Source organism: Ricinus communis, chromosome 1 (genome assembly GCF_019578655.1).
Source record: "Ricinus communis isolate WT05 ecotype wild-type chromosome 1, ASM1957865v1, whole genome shotgun sequence".
Taxonomy (NCBI): Eukaryota; Viridiplantae; Streptophyta; class Magnoliopsida; order Malpighiales; family Euphorbiaceae; genus Ricinus; species Ricinus communis.
The window spans coordinates 87,646-109,937 of record NC_063256.1 but is presented as its reverse complement, the minus strand read 5'-3'; the positions used below and the strand labels follow the sequence as shown (position 1 = coordinate 109,937).

The window sequence follows — 22,292 nt, the reverse complement described above, 5'->3', positions numbered from 1 at the left end:
ATATTACCAACTATATATGAATTTTCTTATTTATGTAATTAAAACAGCTTCTAGTTTTTCAAATTTAAATTCTTAGCAATTTCAAATTATATTAAACAAAAAAATGTTTATCTCATAAAGGTTATGATTCTAAAAAAATTATCTTATTCTATTATCGATTTAATATGTTATTGTAGGAAAAAGTACAAGTATTATATGACATTAAATTAACAACCGAAAAGGAGTTATTTGTACTAAAAATGAAAAAGTTGTGTATTTATTAAATCTAAAAGTTCAAAAGACAGGTACTTGGCCCGAGCTAAGAGTTCAGGGGTCAATTGCAAATACCTTCTTAAGTAAACTAAAAGGTCCCTTCGCAAAATTACTCCTTTTAAACGAAATCGTTTCCGTTACGAGATGCTAGAAAAATAAAACATAAACGGTGGCGCATCAAAAGATACGACGACGTGGGAAAGTGAGTTGGCAACGCAGAAGATTCCCTCTAAAACTAAAAAGTTTGGGCGGGAAATCTGAGCTGCAACTAAAGATAGGAGTGAAGTGAAGCCCTCAAAAAAAGGAAAAAAAAAAAAAAGGAGAAGAGGAATGGGGCCAAGAAAGAAATTGAAGTACTCTTCTCCGTCATCGTCATCATCATCTGCGACGAAGAAATCAAACTCAAATCAACAACAGCCTAGCAAGTATGGGATCCAACATTTCTTCCAGCGCCAAACCCAAGTCTCACAAAATCCTAAAGGAACTCCCACAAGCAATGGAAATGTCGAACCCGATTCTGCTACTCGTGCTTCTGTCTTCCCAAATCCTAAACCTCCAATTACCATTGATGGACCTAGTTCACCAATCGCTCTTCCCAATACTCGAAATCACAGGGATAATCCAGACTACATCTCCCCTGAAATTTCAAAATCCCTTCCTCTAGACCTCCGCCGCTTCAAATTCTCTCCTGGAATGGTAATGTAAATTTTTTTATTTTACTTTCTTTTTTGTTAGACGAATGCTAAATTTACAGTTGCTAATTTATGGATACCGGGGTTTGAGTCAGTTAATAAAGCAGAGCCAAGATGATGGCGGCGATGAGATCACCTGGAAGATTTCTCCAGTTAACCAAAGACTTGAAGCTGTTTCCAAGCACATTCCTTCTCTTATCAAACCATTCCCAGATTCCTTACCCATGCGCCCCTGCTCTTTCAACCTCCAGGCATCTTTTCTTCTTATTTATTTATTTATTTATTTTTGCTGTCATTAATTTTTCATTCATTTTGATGCTCCCTTGATGATTACTGTTGCAGACTTCTCTTGACAAGAAGGTCTCCTCACCAACACAGATACAGGAAGTCGCTGCAAATAGACTTGCATTAAGTACATTTCAGGACAAGCCCTCCCATGCTACTCCCCACACTCCTTTCAGAACTCCACCCTCTCTTTCATATTCCCACCACTCTGTACTTCATTCCTTCTTTATGCTCCTCTTTACTTCCCCTTTTCTTTTCTTCTCTCCCTCTGTTTTTTTTCGTATCGTCAATGTTAATGTCTTCAAATTAATAAATTAAAAAATAGAAATATCTTCTTTTAATAATTCATCTGTTCTCTGCAGCTTGCTAATGATGCTGAATGCAATGGAGTACTACTAGATCAACCAACTCTAAGGCAGCACAAAAAGGTTTTACTGTGAACCCTTGTTTTCTACCACTTTCACCTTTTTCCTTCTTGTTTCCTGAACATATAGTCTCTTGTAAACTTCAACATTTTGCAACCTCTGTTCTCGCTTCTCCACAATTTTTCTTCTAGGCATTGCTTGAACTATTAGATCAAGTTGAAGATGTCATTTGTGTTGAAGATTCTGAATCCAGCGCCAACACTGCACTTTCATCTCAACTTCGATATGAAAATGCTAATCAGATGCCTCCCAAACTTGATCCTGTGTTACAAAGAGAAGCACCAGCTTCACCAAAAAGATTCACTATGGATCATCATTTTCTTGTATTGGAGGTATGCTTCACTTCTTCCTTGCAGGTGTCCTTCATGTTTTCTGCTCTTAGCAAGTAATTGGAGAATGATTATGTTCTGATTTCTTCTCTAGGTATCTGAGAAGTACAGGCCTGCTGACCCCTTTGGTGCTTCTTCCCCATATAAGGTTTTCTTTTCTTATCTGTTAAAATTACTTAATTGGTTCTGCGAACCTGGAAAATCACAAAGGAATCCATTAATTTTTCAGGTTCTTCGCTTGCTGAATGAGCAGAATGGAGAAGAACGATCTGTCTGCCTGCTTGAGGAGTGGTACACAGCACTTTCCTTTTTCTTTTTTTCTTTGAATCTTTTTAAATTGTTTATGGACCGATGTACTTAGCTTCAGATGGTTTTGCTGCTCTATTTCCAAGGATAATGCACCTTCATAAAATCTCTTTAGGATGCTGGTTTTTCTGCTTTGTTGTTGTTTCTGAATTTACTTAATATGTTTTTTTCCAATTACATTTAAAATTGGAATCAAGTTATCAGCTTTGTTTGTTGATGGCACTAGGAGGAATATGTCCTGATCATTACATTGACGTTTCAGGTATTACAGTGTCATTGCTCCTGGAGATACTGTAAATGTGATTGGTGAGTTTGATGACCAAGGGAGATGTGATGTGGACCATGACAATAATCTTTTGATTGTTCATCCTCACATTCTAGTCTCTGGAACTCGGGTAATTTTTGATCTGAAGTAATGTTCTTTTTCACGTTCTTTTCTAATTGTAGATAAACTAGGTAGTTCTCTATAAATATTTATATTTTATTGGATATTCGTATTTCACCATATTTTTCCTAATAAATCAGAACGATTTCAGGTTGCTGCAAGTTTCAGCTGTCCAAGACGTACTGTACTAGATGAGAGGATAAAATGCCATGAGCATTCAGAAGCAGCATTAATTGGTACCATGCTGCACCAAATTTTTCAGGCTGGGCTTATGAATGAAAGTCCTACTATTAACTTCTTGGAAGGATATATGAGAACAGTTCTCCAGAAAAATATTGAGAGCTTGTATGCATGTGGAGGTGCATATATGATATATGTTGATTTACTATTGTTTTCCTGTCTCTCTTTGATTCTCTAGGTTTTTTGCTAACTAGCACATAAATGGCTAGAAAACCTGGGATTCTTACTAGGTCCTGGGTCCAAATATAATTGTAGTTAGGGTGGTAGGTTAATGTGATTGGAGATGGCTAATTCTTTTGGGCAAGTCAAAATCTGATATTCTAATTACTTCCCACCAAGAAAAAAAGAGAAAGAGAAAAAAGTCTGGCTTTATCGCTTTATTGTTCTTGTCCAGTCATGAATGCTGTTATGGTAGATCAATTTTGCATATTTCATTAAAAGATTTTCTTGATAGTTCCGCAAATCTTTTGCGAAAGTTCTCATTGTGACCCTGTTGGATTTCGTAGTCACTGAAAACGATATGCTGAAGACCTTGATTGAGGCTATTCCAAAAATATTAGATTGGATTGTCCTATTCAAACAGGTACGTAATGCATTTATTTGGGCTGCATTACATGAGGCTGTCCTTGTGCTCCCTCAATTTCTCTTTTCATAAAGTCTGAATCTCTCATATGCTGCACGACAGTTTGTTATCAATCTATCATGAACTGTTTGTGAAATGTGACATTTTTGTATGTGTTGGACATTGTGTTTAACATTGCTATTTATCCTTAACTATACCCTGTTAAGCAAGAAGGGCGCATGTGTTTTGCTGAATGTTTCTTCTCCTTTTTTGAAGCTTGGGGTGCTGGGTACTGTGTGCTTGTTTGACACTGATATATACACTTGTTGTGTAGAGAATTATTTTTTCCTGTCTGTTCTTGAGTCTGAACGTTCATTCGTGCTTTGCAGGATTCAAAAGCTGCCATTGTTAATTTTGGTTCTGATGATGGTCTGCAAAAGCTAAAGATATCTGAGGTTAGTTTTCTCAATGTTCTTTAATTTTCTGGCTCACCAGTGGAATACGCTCCCAAATACGTACTTATATGTATGTGCTGTAAGTTCAGATGAATGACACTTGTTAATACCGATATAATAATCTAGTATATCATATATTTTCTTTTCACATGCCTCTAAATGAACTTCTTGAGGTAGTGGTACATCTAAACATACATTGCATGAAATTATTATTTGCAAACTATTATTTTATGTAAAATTAAACAAATATTACAAGATTGTTGAAAAAAGTGATCCATGTTATAAATGTAGGTCATTGATATAGAGGAAATGGCATGGGCGCCAAAATACGGGTTGAAAGGAATAATTGATGCTTCTATCAGAGTAAAAGTAGAGTCAAATGGAAATGAAACAGATGAGAAGATTGTGCCGCTAGAGTTCAAAACTGGGAAAGTTCCTAATGGACAGGCAAGTCTGTGGCCTTTGCTGAAAATGTACTGGCGGATTGCAGAACATTTTGATAAAAATGCAAGCATCAATCTCTTGGTTGCTTCTTTTTTTTTATTTTTTTTTGTTTATGCTTGCTTTTGTGCAGTCTTCTACGGAACATCGTGCTCAAGTCATCTTGTACACACTCCTTATGTCCGAAAGGTATATGGTTTTATCCTTTTTTTTCTTGGTGCTGGGAAAGGGCGGGGTCAGTGTCTAGGCCTCTAATTTGAAGAATGATTGAGCAATCATTTTATTTCTCTTTCCATTTTTCATGACTCAGGTACCTAAAGCATATTGATTCTGGTGTTTTATATTATCTCCGGTCAGATCAGACACAGGTATATGTTTGCATGCACATGTGCTATCAATACTCTGTCATGAAGGTGACTGAGTGTTTATCTTTTCCTGTTTCTAAAGGGAATTATGGTACGGAGGTCTGATGTCGTTGGGCTAATAATGCGTCGTAATGAGCTAGCAAACGACTTTCTCAAGGCATCACAAATACAGCAACTGCCCCCAATGCTACAGGTATGATTGTTGCATAAATAAAATAGCCATATGATTGTGGAGACTTCTTTTTGAAATCCTAATTTTCCTGTATTAGAGTCCAAGCATGTGCAGAAGTTGCCGCCATCTTGATGTTTGTACCATCTATCATAAGGTATTTTGTCCTTAGGTTCTCGTAATGCAAACTGCACTTTGTGGTTAATAGGCGAATTTAATTTTTCCTTTTATTTCAAATGCTTCAGGCGCATGGTGGAAGCACAGAAAGTAGTGGGCTGGGTGATGTGTTTGATTCACACGTTGACCATATAACACCTGCTCATTGTGTTTTCTTCAGACATTGGGATCGGTTGATTGATTTAGAAGGTAAAGAGACACAGGTGAGGCAATTTGTATGCAAGTTGTATAGGTTGAGACCCTAGAATTTAACACATGGTTAAATGACATGCCTTTCTCTTTATATCTTCCATTGCAGCTTGTAAAAGATGAAATCTGGCGTTCACATCGTATGAAGAGTGATCATTCCACTAGCTTCCTTTCTTCTATTGTTCTTGATCCTTCAAATGGGCTTTCACATCAGAAGTCTCTCAATGACAACCGTTTCATCTATCGTTTTGTCCCTCGGAAATTGGCCTCCCGTAATGTCTATGCATCTAATGAAGATTCTTGTGCTCCGTCCTCTCCCATGAATGATTTCAATTGTACACTTAAAATTGGAGATTATGTGGTATAGTACCTCTCATTTATCAAACACACAATACATAATGTGATTTTACTGAATTTGTGCCTCAGAATGTGCTTTCTGATAATGGCTTAGCATGTAATGAAGATTCATTCAGTGTTCTGTTATCTCCGATGAATTGATTTTAAATGTAAACTTTAAATTGGAGATTCTGTGGCATAGTACCTCTCATTTATCTGACATGCAATGCATGATGTGATAATATTGAATTAACATAAAACTGAGGTAAATCTTAAAGTGACATGAAGTGACCATAAGCTATGCATTCCAAACTTAAATAGGGCCTCCAGTTTGTGGAGTCGCTAATTGGCTAAGGCTCCTGGGATTTATCTATAATAAATTCCTCATTAATAAAAAGAAGAAAAGAGAGAAAATAAGGATCTTGGTTTAATATGCACTGGGTGGCTGTTAAATACAATGCTATGTTGTTCCCAGGTTACTCCCCTGTATGACAGATTGACAATGATTTAGATGCTCTGGCATCTAAGTGTTTTTTACATTTGTTGACTAACTTACCACAATAAGTTTAAGCCATACTCATATATAATTTTTTTGTTGGTTACTAATACTTTGCTTATTTACTCTCTTCAGATTCTTAGTACTGAATCTGGTCATCAGACTGTTGCAAGTGGAGTTCTAACAGATATTAGCCATTTCCATGTTTCAGTAAGCAAAATATATATGCTTCACTCTTTGAATTTACTTTGGTGTTTAGCCCACACTTTAGCGGTGCTATTAGAGATTGAGAAAATTAGTAGCATCGCCAGTTCTTGAACTGTGATTTTTCCGACCGAAGTATTTATCAACTAATACAATTTCTGTGGCTCACAGGTTTCTTTCTCTAAGCACTTGAGACTTCCTGGCAGCAATTCTTTTTCGGAAGTAAATGATCTCCTTCAGGAGGTCTGGAGGATTGATAAGGATGAAGCCATGACTTCATTTTCAGTTATGCGGTATAGCCTCGTTCTCCTTAAAATTTCCATTCCATATATACTAGCTAACTGTTGCTAGATTGCCGCATAATCTCTGGCTAAATGAATTCTCATCTCCTTTTCTGAAGGTTCAACCTCGCACAACTGTTTCTACAGAGTGAACAAGGCTCTCAACTTAGGAAGATGATTGTGGACCTTGAGGTGACTTGTTGAATTCCTGGATGGTTTTGAAAATCACGTTGCTCTATGTTTCTTCAATCCATATCCTCCTCCACCTTGATAACTTTCTGTTTCTCATTTCCTTGAAGGCTCCTAGATTTGATAGTGGGTGTATATTTAGCCAAGATCCAGCAATTTCTTATGTCTGGTCAGTGAAGAGTTTAAATGGTGATCAGCGGCGAGCAATTCTGAAGGTCTGCCATGATTTTCCTGTTTACATTACGGTGTTATTTCATTTTTAATGCTAAATTCTCTTATTTCAAGGCTGAAATCACCGAAGTAATTTTCACTATTTTCATAATTTCTCTTTTCAGATACTTACAGCCAAGGATTATGCACTAATACTAGGAATGCCAGGGACAGGCAAGACATCCACCATGGTTTATGCTGTTAAGGCCCTGTTGATGAGAGGTGCATCTATCTTGCTTACATCCTACACAAACTCAGCTGTTGATAATTTGCTAATAAAATTAAAAGCTCAGGTCATCCCTTATCCTTTATCCTATTCATTAATCAAATGGAATGAGCTTGCCTCCATTTTTATATTTATTAAATTTCTCAACTTATAACATTATTTTCATTGTATTTTGGGCTTCAAATAGGCAACTACCACACAAAATACTATGTCAATCAAAGATATTGAATTTAAATTATTAGGTTTACACAGCACAAGAAATTGTGCACTTGTTGCAGTGTTGTAGAAGAGGAGAATTAAGGAACAGAATCCTCAATATAACTGCGAAATCAGAAAAAATGGTAATAATTTATCATCTTATAAACATGACTTTTAAGTCAATTGGCTACCATTTTCTCATCATTGCTGCTTCTATTTGTGGTCTAGAGTACCATTCATATGAAGGTATATACCCTTTGGCTGTTTGATCACAAGTGATTGCTGTGTATGAAATCAAGAGCAAAAAGAATCTCATATTGCTAAGACATGACAATTCAGTGGAGAGGACCTCCAAACCTAATGCCTTGAAGTTTAGAAATGAGTATGGTGTTAGAAGCGCTGTCTAGGTCTTTCATAATGCTTGGAAGAATTATTACTTGTGTTTTAGTTTCTATTGGTTCCAAAGCTAGTTCGGTGATATTGGAATGATTGTGGATGCAGTCATTGATTGCATTCCCATGGTTGCTACCCTATAGAGGAGGAGCCAGTATGACGCTTGGTGAACAAGCCTGATGGAGTAGCAAGCTGTGGCTCTGGGCTGCAGCTCGTCCTTTATGGCTCTTGGACTAACATGGAGGCGCTACATTCCAGGATGCAATGAGCTAGGGGGTAGATACATGAGGTGAATGAGAGTGACACAGTAAACATTCAAATCTAATGTAAAGTCTTTAGATTTGAGGAGTAAGCTCAATGTGGATGAGACCCTCGCGCTTGAAGTGGAGATTGATGGATAAGAAGTGTAATATGGAGTGAGAATGAAAGGAATTGCAAATTGGAGCTATCAAGGCCTTGAACCATATACAAACCTAGTTAGTACCTAAGCCTGCTTGCCTTAACAGTTTCAACAATTTCTTTTGTGGCTGGATTCACAAACTTACTTTTTGCACTAGTTCTCCATGCACAATAATTGCTGTCTCATCATTTGGAATCTTGCAACCGTCTTTTTTTTTTATTTTTTTTTTGTGGTGGACGACTTGAATATTCAGATAATAATCTTATATTAGTCTGTATGATTGTGAGATACATAAGTAGCGCCTTTGTTTCGTAATGACTTACTCGATCTGCAGTAATTGTACATTACTGAAATTAAAGACTTTCAGGGTATTGATTTCCTACGTATTGGAAGAACTGAAGCTGTTCATGACGAAGTTAGGACCAATTGCTTTTCAAGTAAGAGAAAAATTTATTATCTGCTTACATTTTACGGGAATGCTTGATTTTTCCATCCACTCATATCTGAAGATTCAATGACAGCAATGAATGTACAGAATGTAGCAGAAATTAGACGAAGGATGGACCAGGTTAAGGTTGTTGCAGTAACTTGTTTGGGAGTTACTAGTCCCTTGCTTGCAAACAAGAAATTTGATGTATGCATCATGGATGAAGCTGGACAGATCACCCTCCCAGTAAGTGTTCTTTCTTGATGTTGGGTAATGAATTCAACATTCCTAGTTGTTACTGATGATAATGGTCTTCATTGACTGATTGACATGATTTGGTAAGATTAGTCTAGGTTTAATGTTTTACAAAGTAAAGCAATGTGATAAACGGTGGTGTTACTTCTCAATACATTTTAAAAAGAGTGCAATTTTGGAAAGATAAGAAAACAAGTACATATTTTGGATCACTTAATTGAGAGATTTGTCACGATGATGTTCCTGTTATTTTTTATCAAAACTTTTGACTAGATGCACCAAAATGATTTTATTTTCTTTTTCACTAGACTAATTGGGACATTGATATAGAGGAAGGGTAATGTGAGTTACAAGGGAACACAGATTATGTATGTCTTATATAGATAAAACTCAGACATTTGTTTCCATCAGATATCTCTTGGACCTTTGATGTTTACTTCAAAATTTGTTCTTGTTGGTGATCACTATCAACTGCCTCCACTTGTCCAGGTATAATGTGCCTTTGGATCCTATTCCAAATTGATCAACTTTCCTCCATACTTTTTTCTGATTGAAACTTTTGTGCTATTTAATTTCTAGAGTACAGAGGCTCAAGAAAATGGAATGGGGATAAGTTTGTTTTGCAGGCTCTCGGAAGCACATCCTCAGGCAATTTCAGCTTTGCAAAGCCAGGTTTCTCAGAAATAGAATTGGTTCCCTTTGTTTTCCTTTTGTTGTAAATAAATGTACTAACTTCTTCATTTACAGTACCGTATGTGTCAAGGCATTATGGAGCTATCAAATTCCTTGATATATGGTGACAGATTGCGTTGTGGTTCTTCGGAAATTGCAAATGCCAAACTTAAATTTTCGAGTTTAAAATCTTGTTCGTCATGGTTAAGGGAGGTAAGCGTGGTCTATTAATTAGCTGTCTGATTTTAGTTGCAGGCGAAAATGTAGTCTTAGCAAAATATTATTAGGACCAGAACATGAGTCTTGAAACCTGAAATTTCAGTTTCTGCCTATTGAAACGAAACCACCTTTGTAGTTTAAGAATAAGAATAATTTTGTTAATTCAAGAATACTCTGGCCCTAACGCAGTTCCAGCAGCAGCACTGGCTGTTTGTAGCTAATATTTTTCTTTTGGGGCTTGTAAGGTCCCCTATAAACTCATGGTTTAATAATAATTAGCATGCATTTAGAATCTGACAAACGGCATTAAAGTTGTTATGATTTTAAATATTAGGACTTACTCTTATGTAATGTTTGTGAAAATACTGAATTTGTAGCTTCAACGAGGTCATTCTTAGTAGAGCATATACACTTCAATGAGACATCCCAACTTGGAAAATGGTTGGATTGAGATTTCCCCACTCATGTCTACCTAGTGTTTGTTATTCGTGTTTCATGTGCTCAAATGTTTGGCACAAAATAATTGTCTTTTCATGGATGATGCGGCAAAAGTTCCGTTTGAAGGGAATTTTTTTGAAAATCAGTTATGGAAATTGACGGAGTCTTTGTACTTGTGATTGCAGATTCTGGATCCAAGCCGATCTGTTGTATTTATAAACACAGGTCTGTACAGAAAGATTTTCGCCATTCGCTTTTTTCCTGGGCTCCGTTTCTTATTTCTTCACTTTGTCGTTTGGTGAAACTTAGATATGCTGCCTGCTTTTGAGGCAAAAGACTCCAAGGCTGTGAATAACCCAACGGAAGCTTACATAGTTGCGGAGGTATGATCCTGATCCCAAATGAAGTAAAACTGCATTTGTCATCTTAGAAGAAAATATATTTTTTATTCCAGGCAGTCCCTAATGCTATCTTTAAGCAAATATTGGGATTCCATCGTTTTCCTGATATCAATATAGGTGACGAAGGAATTAATCAAGAGCGGGATTCAAGGCGAAGATATTGGGATCATTACCCCCTATAATTCTCAGGCAAATCTCATTCGAACTGCTGTTGGCACAATCTCTGTGGAGATGCATACCATTGATAAGTACCAGGTAGGTGGAATGATGCATTCCTTTTTAAAAATGAAGGTTATGATTGTGCTCATGTCAGGAAAAAGAGAAAAAGAAAGAAGAAAAATTAAAGAGATTTGCTTGTAAGGAGAAAAACAAAGCTGTAAAGCAGCAGCGTTTATATGCATTTGCTCGAAACTAAAAATTGTAAAATGTAAGCTGCAATATGTTGTGTTGGTCCAGGGAAGAGACAAGGATTGCATACTGGTGTCATTTGTGAGGTCTAGTGAGAATCCTAGAAATTGTAAATCCTCACTGCTCGGAGACTGGCACAGGATTAACGTGGCACTTACACGTGCAAAGGTAATGTGAGTACGGGAGTGGGGTTTTGGGGATAGGAGGTAAAATTTGTATTGATATAAATGAAGGGTTTGATATTATGACAGAAAAAGATGATAATGGTGGGGTCGTGCAAAACCCTCTCGAGTGTGCCGCTGCTGAAGCTGATGATGGGGAAGATTGAAGAGCAATCTGGGATGTTGAATCTGTCCAGGAAGGATATCAAGCTGGAAGATCATGACCATAAAACAAAAACATCCTGTAATGTCTTCTAACTTGCAAGAGTAAATGGAAAATGTTTGGCTTGTTTATAACTTAATTTAAGAATTCTTTTGTTAAATGTTAGGTGAATAAAATGAAGTGTGCCTACTTACTGGAATAAGAATTTAAGAAGTCAAAAAAGAAAGAAAGGCTAGTGGTAATGATAATACTATTTTGTCTTCAGGTAGATGTAAAAAAAAAAGGGGCTTTATTTCATAGCAAAAACATAACACCATATACCAGTTTTGATGAATTGTTGAGTGAAATAATTGCACTGCTTCCCCTTTTTTAAGCTGAATCAAAGCAGAGAAAACAGGAAGACAATAAGAATTTGTATAATTTTTATTTAAATATTAAGTTTTATAATAAATATATAGAGAGAGGTATATATGTATTATTGTGTTGTTTATTTATCTATCTATCAACTCTTAGATGTTTAAACTGGCCGGCGGCTCTTTCGGCGGTTTCCATCTCCTTTCAACTTGCCACCTTTCCATCCCTCTCTACTCTCTATTGGAAATATAAAAATACGATATTAGTTATTTTTTGATTTCTTAATTGTCTTTTCATTTTTAAAAAATAAAATAATTGTATTTAAAAAAAAATTTAAAAATATATTTTTGAAAAGTTTACATAACAAAAAATAATATAGTTGCTTTGAAACATAGTTGAAGAAAATCGCATCAGAACATCTTTTTTAATTATGCTTCCAAGAAACTTTCTATTTGAACAACCAATCAATATTGACTTTCTCATTCCTTCCTGTTTATAGTAATATTGTGGAATTAGGATATAAATTAATTTGAAATTAGAGTAAAGAAGTAATTAGGGTGTGATGAAAGCTGAGATGCATGCAGCTATCCATTCTATGGGACATTTTTACATTGTGAAATGTATATTTTAAATTTGTGTATTGTATTATTATAGAATAATAATAAAGAAAAAGAAAGTGCCAAATTAAGTCCAGATCCATTTCAAAAGAAAAGGGTTGCATATGCATACTTAGGATTAGGATTGCCCTCTCTCAATTCAGTCCAATGTGATGGTTTTACACTGCAGACAAACCCCTAAATTCAGAGTCGAAATATAATACATTCAACTTTTTCATCATTAATATGAAACATTTCAGGTTTGGAATCAAAGCTGACTCTGCTTCCCACCCATGCCTTTAAGATTCACCCCTTTTAATTATTCCTGTCGTATTGTAATACACTTTACCATTACATTTATAATTTTATTAATTACGTTCTCCACTTCGACCCTTATATATTTGTTTTTACTTCATTACACTAAATATTAAAATAATTAAGTCTTTTTAAAAAAAAAAAAAAAAAAAGAAGAAGCAGTAAAACAATAGAGTAAATAATACCCTTCAAAATCAAGCACTCAAATTATATGAAATAATGCGTATTGAATATTTAACATAATTACTGTTTCGTAAAAAAGAAAATCAATGTCAGTGCTGCTGCCAATTGCCTGAAGGAATGAGATTCTATGTTGCAGTGCACGTGCCTTATCTTAAGAAATAAGAAATGAGTATGCTGCTAGAGATGTAAAAATATTCTTAAAAATCCCAATGACTCTTGTATTACAAATTAAATAGTTTAAGTTTAAAATGAAACTGCGTAGAGGTGTCCTTGGATATAAAACCTATAGGGTTATTGGTGGGATGATGAAAGTAAGAGAGGAATATTAGGTTGGACCATTAGAAAAGAGTAGGCATCATAGAGCAAATGAAAATGTAATGATGCGAAGAAGACAAAAGAAGAAAGCACAAAGGGATCATCATCAACAACCACTCTCAGTGGGAAGTGAGTTTTTTATCATTTGGATATCTTCAGAATACAATTTGAACCTGAGGCAGCCAAACTCCACTTCCCTTCATCAATATCATTTGTAAATCTAATGTGTCAAAGAATCACGTGATGTAGAAAAGCCACTCCCACACATACAAACAACGAAAACTCCTAAAGCCTAAGGCTTTCTGTCATCACCTTTCTTTCTTTTCTTTTCTTTTTTTATATTATATTATATTTCTCCCCCATCCCCATTTGTTTTCCCTTATTAAAAAAGAAAAAGAAAAACCACACCGAACAACTCCTCTCCTCTCCTTCGGACGTATTATTATATGCACACTACTGCTTGTTCAAAGTTCTGCAGCTTTCAACTCTGGATTTCTCAGCAGCAGCCATGTTTCTTGATAACATGTTGCATTTTCACGCTGCTACCACTACTAGTATGTCCTTTCCACTTCTTCTTTCTTTTCTCTTCTCTTGGCTTCGGTGACGATAAGTAATAATCTTCATCTTGTTGTTTCCAAGCAACTGGGAAGCAGTTGGTGTTTCCTAAAATCCTACTTAAACCTACCTACCATCGTCGCCTCTCTCTCTATACATATATAAAATATCATTGCATATGGCACCCACTTGTCTTGCTTGTTTACCTACCTATTTAAATTATTATGCGCTTAAACAGAATTGAATTTATTCTACAAGAATCTAGAGAGATGAAGAGAGGAACACACACACACACACACACACACACAAGACCCCTTTCCATGCTGCTCGATCATCACATATATTGTATTAATTTGTGTTCCATTATTTTAGGATGAAATAGTTGTTAGTTGATTACCGGATTTTGATTCCAAGAATAACCCACACCCGTTTTACCAAATGCTGACCTTGTTATTCGATCTTCATTGGACAGAAAATCCAAAGGATTTATGGAGCAACCATCATTTCTGCAACATTAAACATTATACCATCGAAATCTATCTTCCCTTTTTTCTTTTTTTCTTTTTTTTTTTTTTGACATTTGAACACTGACGCCAAAAGGAACTACTAGTAAACGTTCTCTAATTTGTTTGCAGAACTTAAGCTTCTATTTGAGATGGCATGGTCACAGCTGGAGTCACCCTGTTTGTGGGAGCACACAAGCATACTTGTACAACTTGGGTTCCTCGGATTCTTAGTATTCTATTTCCTACGAAAATGTGTTGGTAAAGCATGCAAAAGGGGGTCAAAAGTCCCAGATCAAAGCACAGACAAGTATTCCTCCATTCAAGTGAAATCCAGCATGGTTTATAAAGCCTGCATCGTTTGTTCCACTTTGGTGCTGGGAGTCCATTTCTCGCAGCTACTGATGCTCGTAAATGGTCAGGAAACCCAATGTAAATCCAAAGGTGTATCACTTTCGTCTCAGATCATGCAAGTAGCATCATCCACAATTACAGTAATTGCAGTATTCAGGATCCTGAATCCCAAGGTTCCATGGATTCTAAGAGTATGGTGGGTTTGTAGCTTCTTGTTATTCCTCACCCGCACATTTCTAGATACCTACTTGCGAAATGCAAAACATGAGCGCCTCGGAGCGCGAGACTACACAGACTTCTTGGCTGTCCTCTCATCCACCTTCTTGTTGGGTGTTTCACTCCATGGGAAGACGGGCATAGTATTCCATTCACCCAATGCTACCACCCAACCATTACTTGTTCAAGGAAATGAGAGGGAATCTCCGTATGGAAAAGCTACTCTTCTCCAGCTCATTACCTTCTCCTGGCTCAATCCATTATTTGCTTTTGGTATCAAGAAACCTCTTGAACAGGATGAAATCCCAGATGTTGACATCAAAGACTCTGCTGGATTTCTGTCCCCGGCCTTTGACCAGTGCCTAGATCAAGTTAAGGAGAAAGACAGAACCACAAGCCCCTCTATCTACAAGGCTATTTTCTTCTTCATCCGAAAAAAAGCAGCAATTAATGCCTTATTTGCAGTTACCAATGCGGGAGCATCATACGTCGGCCCATACCTTATCAATGACTTGGTAAATTTTCTGACCCAGAAAAAAACCAGGAGCCTAGAGAGTGGTTACCTTCTTGCACTAGCCTTTCTATGTGCCAAAATGGTGGAGACAATAGCCCAGCGCCAATGGATATTTGGTGCCCGCCAGTTAGGCCTTCGCCTTAGAGCTGCTTTGATATCTCAAATTTACAAAAAGGGCCTTCTTTTGTCGAGCCAATCCCGCCAAAGCCACAATAGTGGAGAAATCATTAACTATATGAGCGTAGACATCCAAAGAATCACAGATTTCATATGGTATCTGAACATTGTCTGGATGCTGCCTATACAGATTTCCTTAGCCATTTTTATTCTGAGGACAACCCTAGGTTTGGGATCATTGGCAGCATTAGCCGCAACTTTCACAGTGATGATGTGCAACATACCCATTACAAGAATACAAAAAAGATACCAATCTAAGATCATGGAAGCCAAGGATAATAGAATGAAAGCCACTGCAGAAGTGCTTCGAAACATGAAGATTCTGAAACTTCAAGCATGGGACAGTCAATTCCTACACAAGTTAGAGAGTTTAAGGACCACAGAATACAACTGGCTGTGGAAGTCCCTAAGACTTTCTGCAATTTCAGCTTTTGTCTTCTGGGGATCACCAGCATTTATCTCTGTGATAACTTTTGGTGCATGCATGCTAATGGGAATTCAACTCACAGCTGGAAGAGTTCTATCAGCATTGGCTACCTTTCGCATGTTGCAGGACCCCATTTTCAATTTACCTGACTTGCTCTCTGTGATTGCACAGGGCAAAGTCTCAGCAGATAGAGTGGCTTCCTACCTTCAGGAAGGTGAAATTCCGCATGATTCTACTGAGTATCTTCCGAAAGATCAAACAGAGTTTGAGGTTGAGATTGATGGTGGAAAATTCAGCTGGGACCCTGAGTCAAGCGTACCAACCCTTGACGGAATAAAGTTGAAAGTTAAAAGGGGGATGAAAGTGGCAATATGTGGGACAGTCGGATCAGGCAAGTCCAGCTTGCTCTGTTGCATTTTGGGAGAAATACAGAAGCTATCAGGGACAGTGAAGATCAGTGGTACAAAGGCTTACGTTCCTCAATCTCCATGGATACTGACAGGGAACATCAGAGAAAATATCCTGTTTGGGAATCCTTACGACAGTGCCAAGTATTCTAGAACAATTAGAGCATGTGCTTTGACAAAGGATTTTGAGTTGTTCAGCTGCGGTGACCTTACAGAGATTGGAGAAAGAGGAATAAATATGAGCGGGGGACAGAAGCAAAGGATACAGATCGCTCGTGCAGTTTACCAGGATGCTGATATATATCTACTTGATGACCCTTTCAGTGCCGTAGATGCTCATACAGGCACCCAACTCTTTCAGGTAAATACTTTCTATTCTTTCTTTTAAATTTATTTATTTATTTGGGATATAATACTTCTATTTTCAGTCCTTTTTTTTCATTTTTTTTGGTCACTCTCAAACTAGATTATAGTAGCTGATGTTTTAGTTAGATACTAAATGAGGTAGGTATCTCACCTGCTCTTCTACAGCCGTGTTTTATAGTTAAAACTTAAAGAATTTTAGCATTGAACTTTGTGTAACTAACATTTTGCAGGAATGCTTAATGGGAATTCTCAAAGACAAGACTATACTTTACGTTACCCATCAAGTCGAGTTTCTTCCTGCAGCAGACCTCATTCTGGTAAGGGAGATTCTGCTCAAGCTTAAAGTCCACTTTTAATTAGGAGGATGACTTCGAGCACCACAAACAGGATACTACCTACATGCAAGAGGCATGCATGTATGCTGATTCTAAAAATAAGTTCATTATGAAGTCTGAACATTGGTTAATCAATAGTTGATGAACTGCTAAGTTACATACCATGACATGTTAGATAAGTATGGTGGGATGATTGGGGCTTAAGGGATGTGATAGCTTCTAGAAGCATTAAGGGCTGTGGTTTCAGGAATATGAAATGAGATTACAACTGAGTAAACTTTGACAGGTGATGCAAAATGGAAGAATAGCAGAAGCTGGAACTTTCGATGAACTTCTGAAACAACATATAGGATTTGAAATTCTAGTTGGCGCTCATAGCCAAGCCCTAGAGTCAGTTCTTAAAGTAGAAAATTCAAGAAGAACATCAGAAAATCCAGTACCTAACGACGAATCCAATTCAGACTCCACTTCAAATGCAAACCTTTCAAGCACGCGACAAGATTCAAACTCCGATCTCTGTATAGAGACAAAAGAGAAGGGAGGAAAACTGGTGCAAGATGAAGAAAGAGAAAAAGGAAGCATTGGAAAAGAAGTTTACTGGTCATATATAACCATCGTGAAACGTGGAGCCTTGATTCCTATTATACTCTTGGCACAGTCATCATTCCAAGTGTTGCAGATTGCTAGTAACTACTGGATCGCATGGGCTTCACCTCCTACAAGTGAAAGTGAACCAATAATTGGAATGAACGTCATATTACTGGTTTACATGCTACTTTCCTTTGGAAGTTCAATATTTGTACTGGTTCGGGCCATTCTAATAGCAATAGCAGGACTTGCAACGGCACAGAAGCTCTTCACCAACATGCTGCATAGTATACTCCGGGCTCCTATGGCATTCTTTGATTCTACCCCAGCTGGACGAATCTTGAACAGAGTGAGTAGTAAATAGTTTCTTAATTCAACAGAACTTCAAAAACTACCAAATAATTGTAGCCAATAAGAAAGTATCTCATAAAACCATAGTAGATCCCAGGAGGTGGACAAGCCAAAATTGTATTTTCCAAGGATTGAAGATTATGCTTCTGATATACTTAGTGAAGCTGGAGAATTTTAATTATTTATTTAAAATGCCAAAGTTGAAAATACGACATTTAATCTTTTGTAGGCATCTATGGACCAAAGTGTGCTAGATTTGGAAATGGCAACCAAACTAGGTTGGTGTGCTTTCTCAATAATACAGATACTAGGGACCATTGCAGTAATGTCCCAGGTTGCGTGGGAGGTATTTGTAATCTTCATTCCAGTAACAGCAATCTGCATATGGTACCAAGTAAGTGATCAGTTTTGGTTTTTGTTTATAATTTATACAGAGCTGATTATTCAGTTTCATAGATAGAATGATAAAAAATTATGCCTTTTGTTTTTATCTATACTTTTTAAGGCATTTGAATGCTCCAGTTAATTATGCAACAGAGATTTCTTGAAAAGAAAGGGAAGAGAGAGCATAAGCATCACACAAATTACTTAAAAAAGAAATGATGAAGAAAATGGAAATTCAAACGCTAGGAATATAAATTAGTACTTTCACAGTTAAATGGTATCTAGAGTTGCTGTCTTTTTATGCAAACGATCTGAAAAATTAATGACTATGATTTCTTCAGCAATACTACATACCAACAGCTAGAGAATTGGCCCGCTTGGCAGGAATACAGAGAGCTCCAATTCTTCACCACTTTGCAGAGTCACTAGCAGGAGCAGCCACGATTCGTGCTTTTGATCAAGAAGACCGTTTTATTAAAGCAAACCTTGATCTTATAGACAGCCACTCAAGACCATGGTTTCATAATGTATCAGCAATGGAATGGCTTTCGTTCAGATTGAATCTACTGTCCAATTTTGTGTTTGCATTCTCATTGGTTGTGCTGGTAACACTTCCTGAAGGAATAATCAGTCCAAGTGAGTATGATGTATAAGTTGAAACTAATTTGCTTCTTTAAAGTATATGGAGAGAAGAGAAAAGGAATTATGGAGCTATGATGCTGAAGTGGACATTTTTCATTTTTGCAGCCATTGCAGGATTGGCAGTTACATATGGAATTAATTTAAATGTTCTGCAAGCATCAGTTATATGGAACATTTGCAATGCTGAAAACAAGATGATCTCTGTAGAAAGAATTCTTCAGTACTCAAATATAAAAAGCGAAGCACCCCTTGTGGTTGAAGAGTGCAGACCTCCAAACAACTGGCCTGAAGTAGGAGAAATATGCTTCCAGGATTTGGAGGTAAAAGGGTCTTGAAATTTAAAGATTAAAGTAGTTCACATATGATTCTCATTGCTAATAGAAATATATCTCAATAATTTTTTTTGTTGACAAGAAAATTATATAAATATGTGCAGATTCGTTATGCAGAACATCTGCCATCTGTCCTGAAAAACATTAACTGCAGATTTCCAGGAGGGAAAAAAGTTGGTGTAGTAGGAAGGACAGGGAGTGGGAAATCAACCCTCATACAGGCCATATTTAGAATAATAGAAGCGAGAGAGGGAAGAATTATAATTGATGATGTGGATATATCAAAGATAGGACTTCATGAGTTGCGGTCAAGGCTCAGCATCATCCCACAGGATCCGACATTGTTTGAGGGAACGGTGAGGGGAAATCTTGATCCACTATATCAGTACACTGACCATCAAATATGGGAGGTAAATTATCAACATCGTACACTGAGAAGAATACATTCCTACCTACCTATATGGCAATTGAAATGGCAATGCAAAGAAGAAGAGAGATTTCTGATGAAAATACTTTTTTTTTCTTTTAAATAAAAAAATAAAATTATGCAGGCTCTGGAGAAATGTCAGCTGGGTGATTTGGTGCGCTCGAAAAGTGAAAAGCTGGAAGCGATAGGTATGAAAGATTCATGTGTTTTTATGGGTTTCCAAGTAAGAAAAAGAAAGAAAGAGAAGATAATAATAAATCAATAAATATGGCAGTGATTGAAAATGGAGAAAACTGGAGTGTGGGGCAGAGACAGTTATTGTGTCTGGGAAGAGCCCTGCTAAAGAAAAGCAGCATACTGGTGATGGATGAAGCAACAGCGTCGGTGGATTCGGCAACAGATGGAGTCATACAGAAAATAATTAGCCAAGAGTTCAAAGATAGAACGGTGGTGACAATAGCTCACAGAATCCACACAGTAATAGAAAGCGATCTCGTATTGGTTCTTAGCGATGGTACGTAAGTGTAATTTGTTATATAATAATAATGCAGTGGATATTATGTGAAATTGAAATAAGAATGATTTGGTTGGGTGAAACAGGAAGAGTTGCAGAGTATGATACGCCGGAAAGGCTGCTGCAACGGGAAGATTCATTCTTTTCAAAACTCATCAAAGAATACTCCATGAGGTCACAGTCACAGCTCAGTAAATGAACCAACCACTAAAGTAAAGCCTCCAGTTGATCCGAACATATATATATATATATATATATATATATATATATATATATAAATCAAGGATAGATAGACTTAGACGTAGACCAAAAGGAAAAGGAAAAGGAAAATTAGAAATATGGTCAGCAATGGTAGCAGTAGCAGAGTAAAAGAAAAGAAAAGAAGTGAGTGGGGATATCATGGGAGAAGTGTTACTCTCAATAAAACTATAAGTTGCAGAAGAGAAGAGAAGTTGATCAAATTGGGATTGCAGAAATATCAAAATAAACATGTTTTGTAATGTAATTGTATGTGATGGATCCAGCAGCAGGCTGCAAGTGTAACTCTTTTTATTACTATTATTGAATAAAAACAAGCATTATCCATCATTTACTTAAAGAGAAAAGAAAAGAAAAGTGGAGGAGAATTATTGTAAATGTTAATTAATGTTTGTGACAATCCAATACAAAGGATAAATTCAAACAATATATATATATATTAAAAGAAAAAAGAAAGAGACGAGATAGATAACCTTATTATTCAGTAGAGCAGAGCAGAATGCCGCAATCAATGAGTTAAATGATGTTGTGAAGAGTGAGTAGCTAATATGCACAGGAAGGGAGGGACGGATGGAGATGAAATCCAAATGGAAATGTATTGGGTTGGGTTGGGCTGATACCGTGGTTGGGTTTGGGTTTTAGACATAATCACAAATATATAATTAATATCAATACTATATAAAAGCAAGTAGCAAGAACGATAAAAAGAAGGGATGATGTTAATGTTGAAGTTGATGTCGATATCAGATGGAAATACCAATGGGAGGAATGAGTGCTGCTCTGGTAACGCTTCTCCGATTGGAGCCGGAACCCAACAACTATGTTAAAAGCAGCCCCACCGCCACCAACACCAACACCAATCCCATCACTACAAACCCTTCTTCACCGTTTCTTTCTCTCTCGAAGCCATCTTGGATCGTCAGAACTGAGGTGAAGGCGGCAAAGCAAACATCTCTCTCTCTCTCTCTCTCTCTCTCTCTCTCTCTATATATATATATATATATATATATATATATACGAATATTATATTAGCATTCATTGATTCATCCATCTGGACACGTTTGCGTTTGTTGCAGTCGAATGTCCGCAAAGAAATAAGAAAGAAACCTCATCCCCAATGTGTGGTTTGTCACGGAACTGGACGAGTTGATTGCCACCTTTGTTCCGGTCTAGGTTAACACCCATCCAATCTTTAATTAATTTATTTTCTTTTTCAACAATTAATATTGGCACTTCTTCATGCTCAAATTTCTTTTCTCCTTGTGTTTTTCCAAAGGAAAAATATATGTTTTATGTGCTCTTTAGTTAATTGAAACTTCTGTTGAATAGCAGGACGAACAAATTTTATTCATTTAGCAATGCTTCCAAAAGGGGAATGGCCAAAATGGTGAGCTTGTCAACCAAAAATTCGCCTGAAAAACAGCTTATCAGTATTAAATGATAATACCACACCATCACAAATCTCTGATGCCACCTTTTATTTTAACTCTTTAACTCTCGGTTTTTGCAGGTGTAGGACTTGTGGGGGCAGTGGCCTCAACTACTGCTCCCGTTGTCTTGGTACCGGAGAGTATAGGTACATAATGGGCTTCCACTTCATGGAACAGAGGGACAACCCACATCCACCTCATTCTCCTTCTTGATGATGATGCTGGCAGATGAAACATTCGATGCTCACTTCTGTTTCATACTCAATCCCCTCTTTAACACTGCTAATAGGCAGCTGTTCATTGTACCGAATGCAAACTTTTCATATACATATATTGTAGTCTCTCTAATTTGCCTACCAACAGTGCCAGTGCTGTAATCTCCAGAATTAATTCTCACATT

The 22,292-nt window shown here is 36.9% G+C and overlaps 3 protein-coding genes and 1 long non-coding RNA gene across 10 annotated transcripts; 3 read left to right on the top strand and 1 right to left on the bottom strand.

Moving 5' to 3' along the window:
- The first annotated feature begins 86 nt into the window (after positions 1-86).
- Positions 87-11,591, top strand: LOC8266680 (DNA replication ATP-dependent helicase/nuclease JHS1). 6 transcript variants are annotated; one of them, XM_048377532.1, is made up of 33 exons: positions 92-948; positions 1,040-1,195; positions 1,287-1,439; positions 1,592-1,657; positions 1,786-1,986; positions 2,078-2,131; positions 2,213-2,274; positions 2,552-2,684; positions 2,826-3,033; positions 3,421-3,497; positions 3,866-3,931; positions 4,223-4,378; positions 4,506-4,561; positions 4,683-4,740; positions 4,820-4,930; positions 5,007-5,063; positions 5,152-5,286; positions 5,382-5,633; positions 6,240-6,314; positions 6,480-6,601; positions 6,709-6,781; positions 6,889-6,993; positions 7,114-7,281; positions 8,565-8,642; positions 8,741-8,878; positions 9,299-9,376; positions 9,467-9,559; positions 9,635-9,772; positions 10,402-10,441; positions 10,526-10,599; positions 10,735-10,872; positions 11,074-11,193; positions 11,277-11,591. In XM_048377532.1, the coding sequence occupies exons 1-33, from the start codon at positions 583-585 to the stop codon at positions 11,442-11,444; spliced, it is 3,975 nt and encodes a 1,324-aa protein (XP_048233489.1). In that variant the 5' UTR covers positions 92-582; the 3' UTR covers positions 11,445-11,591. The 6 variants fall into 6 exon arrangements, 5 of the variants coding, with proteins under 5 accessions (XP_048233489.1, XP_048233500.1, XP_048233497.1 ...); XM_048377543.1 differs by having other exon boundaries at positions 8,573-8,642; positions 8,727-8,878; positions 11,074-11,198; positions 11,277-11,509; XM_048377540.1 differs by having other exon boundaries at positions 93-948; positions 2,826-2,910; positions 8,573-8,642; positions 8,727-8,878.
- A 1,573-nt stretch (positions 11,592-13,164) lies between these two features.
- Positions 13,165-20,796, top strand: LOC8279947 (putative ABC transporter C family member 15). Its single transcript, XM_048377525.1, has 11 exons — positions 13,165-13,666; positions 14,303-16,626; positions 16,862-16,948; positions 17,253-17,903; positions 18,135-18,299; positions 18,631-18,925; positions 19,037-19,251; positions 19,368-19,673; positions 19,815-19,878; positions 19,965-20,204; positions 20,291-20,796. Exons 1-11 carry the CDS (start codon positions 13,621-13,623, stop codon positions 20,401-20,403), a joined length of 4,506 nt encoding a protein of 1,501 aa, XP_048233482.1. The 5' UTR covers positions 13,165-13,620; the 3' UTR covers positions 20,404-20,796.
- On the bottom strand, positions 17,957-21,072 carry LOC125370799. The gene is made up of 3 exons (XR_007216875.1): positions 20,936-21,072; positions 18,644-18,904; positions 17,957-18,283 (listed from the first exon to the last, which is right to left on the bottom strand). It is a non-coding gene; the product is annotated as an uncharacterized LOC125370799 (long non-coding RNA).
- On the top strand, positions 21,058-22,248 carry LOC8266682 (protein SSUH2 homolog). Of its 2 annotated transcripts, none has more exons than XM_015723765.3 (4): positions 21,058-21,392; positions 21,539-21,635; positions 21,792-21,849; positions 21,973-22,248. In XM_015723765.3, exons 1-4 carry the CDS (start codon positions 21,210-21,212, stop codon positions 22,103-22,105), a joined length of 471 nt encoding a protein of 156 aa, XP_015579251.2. In that variant the 5' UTR covers positions 21,058-21,209; the 3' UTR covers positions 22,106-22,248. The 2 variants fall into 2 exon arrangements, with proteins under 2 accessions (XP_015579251.2, XP_002526517.3); XM_002526471.4 differs by having other exon boundaries at positions 21,077-21,392; positions 21,795-21,849.
- The last annotated feature ends 44 nt before the right edge of the window (positions 22,249-22,292 follow it).

Bases quoted from the DNA above. Each gene is read 5' to 3' on its own strand.
- LOC8266680 (XM_048377528.1), top strand. From the start codon at position 583: ATGGGGCCAAGAAAGAAATTGAAGTACTCTTCTCCGTCATCGTCATCA. The intron at 949-1,039 runs GTAATGTAAATT...GGTTTGAGTCAG, and splicing joins TCAAATTCTCTCCTGGAATG to TTAATAAAGCAGAGCCAAGA. The intron at 10,600-10,734 runs GTATGATCCTGA...ATATCAATATAG, and splicing joins AAGCTTACATAGTTGCGGAG to GTGACGAAGGAATTAATCAA.
- LOC8279947 (XM_048377525.1), top strand. From the start codon at position 13,621: ATGTTTCTTGATAACATGTTGCATTTTCACGCTGCTACCACTACTA. The intron at 17,904-18,134 runs GTGAGTAGTAAA...AATCTTTTGTAG, and splicing joins CTGGACGAATCTTGAACAGA to GCATCTATGGACCAAAGTGT. The intron at 18,926-19,036 runs GTGAGTATGATG...TCATTTTTGCAG, and splicing joins TGAAGGAATAATCAGTCCAA to CCATTGCAGGATTGGCAGTT.
- LOC8266682 (XM_015723765.3), top strand. From the start codon at position 21,210: ATGGAAATACCAATGGGAGGAATGAGTGCTGCTCTGGTAACGCTTCTC. The intron at 21,393-21,538 runs GTGAAGGCGGCA...CGTTTGTTGCAG, and splicing joins CTTGGATCGTCAGAACTGAG to TCGAATGTCCGCAAAGAAAT. The intron at 21,636-21,791 runs GTTAACACCCAT...TCTGTTGAATAG, and splicing joins CCACCTTTGTTCCGGTCTAG to CAGGACGAACAAATTTTATT.